This window comes from Pteropus medius, unplaced genomic scaffold (assembly GCF_902729225.1).
Source record: "Pteropus medius unplaced genomic scaffold, Ma_sr-lr_union100, whole genome shotgun sequence".
Taxonomy (NCBI): Eukaryota; Metazoa; Chordata; class Mammalia; order Chiroptera; family Pteropodidae; genus Pteropus; species Pteropus medius.
This window is the reverse complement of record NW_024351073.1, coordinates 4,870,404-4,878,628: the sequence shown is the minus strand read 5'-3', so window position 1 is coordinate 4,878,628 and position 8,225 is coordinate 4,870,404. Positions and strand designations below refer to the sequence as shown.

Genomic DNA, 8,225 nt, shown 5'->3' with positions numbered 1-8,225 from the left:
TGGGGAAAACATTTAGTGGAAAAACTACTGCTCTAAAGTTTCTACAAAAAGGTAGAATTTCTTTTTTATTTGTAGTTACCTGACTCTATTTATATTGACTGTAGTGTAAATGGCCATATCTGTAGAAAACATACATGAGGATCTGGTAATATATTAGGAAACTGTCATCAAAAGTATTGTAATAGAATGATCCCATGATTTATTGTCCAGGGCAGGCACTTAGGAGTATAGAGTCATAAGCTGTGACTGTCCCAGGCAAACTTGGATTTATTGGAATGTTATCTAATGATGATAGATAGTATGAATAGAATAACCAGTTTTAAACTTTCCTCATAGATTTTACTTACTTTACCAATAGATGAAGCAGGAATTTAATAACTTGTTACAAAGAAGAGAAATCCATTTAAATTGTAAATATTTTTATTCTTCACATTTGTTGAATTCTCAGCCTCTCTTTAATGAGCCTTTGGCTTTTACAGTTAAAAGCAAAATCACAGATTTCCATCTGTTCAATTGTTTTTGTTCAATAATACAATACCATTTCTCTTTTCACTGGAAAACTCAAAATTTGCTCTGAGGCCCATCCATCTTGTAATATTCTAAGACAGAGGAAGGGTAGGTCATTATTGTCATGTGAAAAAGATCTCCTTGGAAAGCAACTTGACAAAATCACAATGAGATGCCACATCACATCCACTAGAATGGGTATAATAAAAAAATGGAAAATAACAAGTGTTGGTAAAGATGTAGAGAAATTGGAATATATTGCTGATGGGAATGTAAAATGGTATAGCTATTATAGAAAGCAGTGGTGAATCTTCAATAAGTTAAGGAATTACCATATGAGCCCAGCAATTCCACTACTGGGTATATACCCAAGCACCTTGAAAACAAGTATTCAAGAAAAAAAAAAAAAACCTTGTATAGGAATATTTATAGCAGCACTATTAATAATAGCCAATAGGTAGAACTAATTCAAATGTTCATCACCTGATGAATGGATAACAAAATATGGTATATCCATACAATGGAATATTATTCATCCATAAAAAGGGGTGAAATACTGATACATGCCATAACATGGATAAACTTTGAAAACATGGTACAAAATGGAAGAAATCAGATACAAAAGACCACATATTATATGATTCCATTGATTGGAAATATCAAGACTAGGCAAATCCCTAGAGATAGAAAGCAAATTAGTTGTTGCCGGTGGCGGGAAGGAGTGAGGGATAGGATGATAGGAACTGACTGTCAATGGGTGCAGGGCTTCCTTCTGAGATGATGAAAATTTTCTGGAAAAAGATAGTGGTGATGGTTGGACAATATTGAGGATAACCTAAATACCACCGAAATGTGTCTTTTAGAATGGTTAAAATGGTTAGTTTTATGTTATATATATTTTAATACAATAATACAAAAAAAAGCAGCTTAATCCCTAAAAACAGTGTTAGGGAGCCCTAAAAACAGTGTTAGAAGGTGAAGCCAGCACAGAAGGACAATAGTGGCAATTTCCTAAATGAAAAGCTATTGGTAATACTGCTGTTTGTACTTTAGACTTTCCTATTCAGATACTTTCTATCGATACTCTTGTCCAAGAAGCTATTCAAGCATTTCATAACAATGAAAAAGTCAGCGAGGCCCTACCAATTCAGAATGAAGCTGAAGAAAGGACTTTCCCAGTTCTGCAGGAGTATAATAAAGAAAGCCAGGCAAGTGTGATTTTAGTTTTCTTTCTTGTGCCTATTATATCAGAGATTTGAAACTGGATGGAATCTAAGAGATCTTCTAAACCAGAAGTTGGCAAACTCTCCTAAAAAGATCCCAAGAATAATTATTTTAGGTTTTGTGGGCCAAGTGGGAAAAATCAAGTATATTGTGGGGGCATTTATATAACAAGAGAGAAAATTCCCCCCTGCCGACTGGTTTCCCCGGGTGAGCTGTCCAGGGTGATAGGCCAGCTTTGTGCCTAGTTACCTTCAGCTGGAGACATTCTCCTGAAGAAAGAGCCACTTGCTGGTGAAGGGGTGGAGGGGCTGAATTGCAAAGGGTTGGAGGGGAGTAGGGCATGAGTGCTGTGGAGGAGTTCACCAAGTCACTGGTTCCCAGAGTGAAATTCTATTACTGAGAGCCTGGCAGTGGCCAACAGCAGAGTCCCCATCACGTAGTTGGAGCCCAAGGCCAGCCGTGGGCAGTGGCCAAAGCAAGCATTGAAGGCGAGCACGGACAGGAGATGGAGTAGGATGCCCATCTTAGTCCCCAGGCTCACAGTGCTGTCCCATGGAATTTTACATGCCCAGGGACCATATAAAAAATAATTTGGCCCCACCAAATTTGGTCCAAGGACGATAGTTTTCAGACCTCTGTTCTAAACTTGTAGATCTCAACTTGGGGCTGTGGTGGGTGGGAAGGAAGTCTCCATATTATTTACCATCATCATATTCCCATGATTTACCTGCATCACATTCCCATCAGTATTGCATCTGGCTATATTATTGCATGAAGATTCTAGGGCAGGAAACAGAAGGATGGTACTCCACTTAAGGAACACGATGTGGTGATTTTAACTGGGAGAGAGTAGAGGCCCTAAGCATGAATTGGTTTGCTTGGGGTCAGAAGGCTCGTTAATGTCTAGGCCGTGATTGGGATCCCAGATTCTAAATCTAGTACTCTTGTACTGTCTCTGCAATTGAATAAATTAGCAGAGAATCTAATCCAGATCATTTGCATGAGCTGCCAAGAAAGTATTATTTAACCATGAATTCTGAAAATAACTGCGTTTTTTTCATTGTGGACTGCCTCAACTTCCATGTTGTGGTACTCTTCATATTCTAATCAGTAGGGTCAGATAACGCACATGTCTTTTCCTTATTTCCCTTATGGCTATGGATGATACTCTGGGATTGTTCTTTCTAAGATGGTTTTCTGTAAACTCTACCTCTTTCTCAGATTCCACTGTATTTTCAAAATGGCTGTTGGTGCACTTGACATAGTAATTAAAGGCCAATTGAAAAACAGATTACACTACAGGTTTACACTATGTGTTTCCACAAGTATAATTATCATCAAATTTTGTTTGTTTCTGGAACTGTTCTGTCTCTCTAAATATTATTAATGTTTTAGATAAAATAGTACATTTTTTCCTCAAATCCTGCTTATAAAAATAAAATTAAGAATGCTATTAAAATATGACAAATTAAAAACTGTCCCTGTGTGTGTTTTCTCCCCAAAGGATCTGCAAAGTAAATTTTCAACTGACTCAGTTTTAAATGAAGCATTACCAGAATCAGAAGATAAAGCTATATTTAGTAAGTAAGATATCAAAACAACTCATCCATCATCCACCTTAGACAGACAAACAGTTAAGAACACATACATGCAAGCACAAACATGCTTTTAGAGAAAGAAAGGAGAGACAGGGAGTTTTGCATAGTTGTCTACATGGACATTTGACAGGCAGGACAAGGTATACACAGAAGTCCCTAACGTTTGTCTACAACTGGAGATAAAAGACAAAATGGCAAAAGTAGTTGATTAGTTTTGTTGTGGTTATGAAAACCACCAGGATAAATCATCTTTCCTCTTCCTTGCTTTGCAGGGAAACAATATTTTATTGTTTCTTCTCACCTATGCAGGTCTGCACAAGTTAGTACTATTGGAGCTCTCTCTGCATGTTACATACAGCTTTATTCACAGTGTTAAGGGAGGCTGCAGGTTCTGGTCTCTGCAATTCACCTGAACCATGCTTCCTTAGATAAAACTCAGTTTATTCTCAACTTTGGGCAAGGAAAATAAAATTAAATTTCCCAAACTTAATGAAGAATTATCTCCTTGGAGATTTGGGCTTCAGTCCCTCAGATACTTTGTAGAACCATTTATGGAAAACAATTTTAAGTCTCAAATATATTTTCTATTTGTGCTAGTGAAGGCTTTGCCATGTTCGATAGTTTTCTCGTATTCTAGAATAAAGTTTAAATCCTTCTCTGCCCCTATCATTTATACCATCATTGCTGGACAATGTATAGATTTATTATGAGCATGCAATGCCTAGAGTGGTTGGATTTTTCATCTTTTAAAAGGACACAATCTGTCCCTTGTGTTCGTCATTTGTTTCTTATCAAATATTTTTAATTGATTTTTAAACTAAGTCCTATATAACCTGTTTTATTACAAAAGTACAGTTAATTATAAATGGACTTTGAAAACTTTTTATTTTTCCATAGAATTTAACCAAAAACCTCTCTGACTTCTAGTTCTCCACTTTTAGACTTGTTCGTTACTTATAACTAGATAATCCAGGAAAATAAAAATATCGAGAATTAACCTTTTAACATCTCTTGAGAACTTGGTTGCTTTTCTGAAAAGAAAACCCAAACTGTATTAAAGTATTTCTAATGAATATTATGAAATTTCTAATTTCATAATATTTCTGGTAATATTATGAGTGAGTCATACGGGGAGGAAGCGGAAAACACCAAGCCACACGGTGACCAGGATCTTTACGTTGTGGAATGAGGGTAAAAGCCGTGCTGTGGTGATTCTATTACTTCCTTCCACTGAGTAGCTCAGACATAGCTGGATCCGATAACCCAGCTGTCCAAAACCATAGACGGTCAAATGCTAAATGGTCGTTAGATGTAAATATTGCATTTGTTCTCACCACTTTTCCTGTTGCTAGGTACTGATACCAATGAAACACCAAAAGCTGAAAACGTCGAATTGAATGATGATTTCTCTAAAGTAAGTGCTCTAATCTAATTTTGGCTACTACTATACTGAAATGTATCATGATTCCTAGCTTTCTGGTGTGTCTTCAAGTGGAATGAAATAATAATGAGCTCCTCTTTGGTTTAAAGTAAATCTGATAGTAAAATATTAGCTAAATCTGATTTAACTTAATATTCTTTATATTCTTAACATTCTTTACATCTAAAGCAATGAGAATTGCTATTTAGTTTTGCCAAGTAAAAAAGTAAACATATTGTTTTTTTTAGTTTTATTTCAGATTTATGCCAAATATATATTTGTGTGTTTTTCTTTACCACTTAATTTATGCCTTTTATTTTCTTTCACACTCTCTTTCCCTTTAAAGAATTTTCCCAGACTTAATCCTTAGCCCTTTGGTGACTCTACAGAATATGTTATTAATATTCTGTATATTTATCATTGTCATTTCAGTGGAAACTAATATTTCCATATACAGTGTTGCTTTACTATAAATGGAAACATTTTTTGTCATCAAATAGAATGGAAACATTTTTGTCATCAAATAAATGGAAACATTTTTTGTCATCAAATAGATAATATTCTATTTTGTCATCAAATAGAATATTAATTAAGTAGCATTTTATTTACTTTATTTTTATTACATTTGATTACTTTTATTATGTATTTCATCATGACAAACAATTTTGTAATATTTTATATTTCAAAACTGTTTACAGATAGAAAAAAATTCGGACAGATATATACCAAATTATAAGCATAATGACTGATGGAGAGGGAAATGGGTTTAGAGAAAGTGATGAAGGCGGCCTTATAATTTTTAGTCTGTATATTTGAAATACAAATTAACAGGAAGGCTAAGTTTATTTTTTATATTTACGTATATTGAGTTACCAACTGCCCAAATTTCATATTCATTTCAATTCAAAGGGCATACTTTGTTCCATACACTGTGGTAATGAGTTGAGATATATCACCGAATAAAAAAAGACAGGGTTCCTGGACCTTATGAAGTTTACGTTTTAAAAGAGGAAGACAGATAACAAACCATAATCACATAATTAAATAAATTAAATCATCTATTAGGTGACGAGGATGCCAGGAGAATAGAAAAAGTGCCTTAGACCAGAATAAGGGTGTTCAGGGGGTCGGGCCATGGGAAAGAGGGAAGTTTGGTGACTTACATGGAGTAGGCCTTCTTGAGAAAGCGAGATTTAAGAAGATGGAAAGCAGATCGAGAGAGTCTGCCAAGTGGATCTGAGGAAACACTTCAGGTGCCGAGAGGAGCTGGATGACAACCACGAGGCAGAGAGGTGCTTGGCCACAGCAGGGGACAGAGGAGTAAGGGGTAAGCTTAGCGAGGAGCACAGGAAAGGAAAAGAGCCGGGTCAGCCGGGGCCTTAGAGCCAATGATTGGGACATTTGGAGTAAAAGGGGAAAGAAATCCTTGCAGGGTTCTGAGTAGCAATGTAATGTCATTTAACTTATAAAAGGCTCGGCTCTGGTAGCTGAGTTAAGAACAGGCGCTAGAGAAGTTCCTGTCCATGCAGGGAGGGCAGCTTTGTTGGACTAGCCCTTCTACAGAGAACGTTTTAACGATGGACAAAATAGAAAAGCTTACTATCTGGGGACCAAAAACAGGGAGCAAAAAAAAGCAAAGCAGCAAACAAACAAGCAACAAAAACCAGGCAGAAAATCTATGGGATGTGAGTGACTGTTGAATGAAGCGTCACTGGGCAGGAGCCATGCTTTTACAGGTTACCCTAGAGGCATGCCCCATCTGCATGGCGCTGAGTTGCTAGATCTCAAGCAGAAAGCCTCCATCTTTTTTATCTAAGGTATTAGAGGATGCCAGGACAGCTGAAAACTAAAGATCTCGGAAGAGAGGGAACCCACAGAGAAGGAACCTCAAAATCTGCATACACGGTTTCCTTAAATGCTTGCCTGACTCCAGAATTGTGACAAACGATCAGTGTCTTCACCAGAGAGCATGACCGTTTAATGTTTGTTTGTTTGTTTTTCCTCCAAATATTTAGAACCTGGCTTTTAAATTAGCTGTACTCTACCATTCATTGCTTATTTTCGCAGCTCACTGTGCGTGCTCGGCTTGGTGCAAAATCAGAAAAGTTACTGAAGAAAGGAAAGAGCATTCCTGACACGTTGCTAGTTAGCATCATGGTGAACGCTATTAAGTATGTGTTCTTTTTTTGAATCTATTTACTATATCCTCTATCAGATAGAGGTATGTACAGAATAACATAGGAATATTTTTATTTTTAATGTCTAATGAATACTACTTATCTATATAAGAAAACATACAGCATGATCAAGATATGTTTTGTGATTTACATGCCTATATTTTACTTCCCCCTTTACCATCCTTGACTTTTTTCACTCAGTTGTGAATGCAGGTCAATTTCTATTCCATGTGGGGACTTCAAGGAGAAATCAGAACCTGCTTGGAAAAGCCAAGGGGCAGGTTATGGTGGGAGAGACCCTAACTATGTGTTCACAGGCCAACGTACTTTCTTGTTTTGTGTTTCAGGAAGAGAGAGTGAACCCAGGGATGCAAAGGTTGGACAGTGATGGGTCTAAAGGCAGTGAGAAAGTAGAGTTGCATAGGCAAGAAGTAATTTATGTGCATAGCACAGAGGTGATAAGTGATAGGAAATAAAGAAAATGTCAAAATAGGCTATTTGTAATCTCTCTCTTCTTCCTTTCTAAGGATGAAGGATTCTCCTTACCCCTCCTTTGTAATACAGAAAAAGGAGAAATTAAAAGAAGCCATTAGAGGCTCAGTCGATCCATATAATGAAGAGATGAGGCGTGGCAGAATGGGAAAAAGAATCAAGGCTGCCATGGGAGAGTTTGGGGGAGCTTGGAGTGGGAGTGGGTGAGGAATAGGATTAGGGCAGCTGTGCTCTGTGGTGTTGAAACAGTGAGGCCAAAGAGGGGAGGAGAGGAGGTTTTAAGGAAATCTCACGATGCATCTGGAATGGACTTACCCTTTAGTGTTTTCTTGAGACCTCATTAAAGATTTAAGTTGCCTCTCAGTCGTGATGTGTCTTCGAATGTTTGCTCCTTGAACACATCGCTGAGCGGGAAGGGATCTTGTTCTCTTAGTTGTAACATTTCTCCAAATTGGCATAACATATGTTTTACCCATGGGGCGTCTTGTTCAAAAAAAGATTGAATATGAAAAACATCAGCTCTACAACAGATTTCGGCTGTGGTATCAGTGGAGCTGGAGCCTACTCATCGCCTCAGAACTTCACTACCCTCCCACCACCATCCCATTACCCCAAAGCACCTTCAGAGGGCTGTCATCCGTGTGAAGTCCTTTCATCTAGTCCAAATCCATCCTTTTTCAATGAGGAAAGAAAGGCCCATGGGAGCTCAGGCTGGCAATCCAGTCACGTCCGTAGCGTAGCCGGGGCCACACCCCAGGCCTCGTCACTCCCCATCGCCTGGTGTCCTCACACTACAGCTGAACAAGT

General features: G+C 37.7%; 1 protein-coding gene across 1 annotated transcript in view; it reads left to right on the top strand.

Annotated features, from left to right (window-relative positions):
- Positions 1 to 6,326: 6,326 nt before the first annotated feature.
- Positions 6,327 to 8,225, top strand: part of LOC120586101 (sperm flagellar protein 2-like) — a 76,479-nt gene continuing 74,580 nt past the window's right edge. The window contains exons 1-2 of the mRNA XM_039842525.1: positions 6,327 to 6,434; positions 7,274 to 7,328. Coding sequence (XP_039698459.1) covers positions 6,327 to 6,434; positions 7,274 to 7,328 — 163 coding nt within the window. The remainder of the gene's footprint in view (positions 6,435 to 7,273; positions 7,329 to 8,225) is intronic.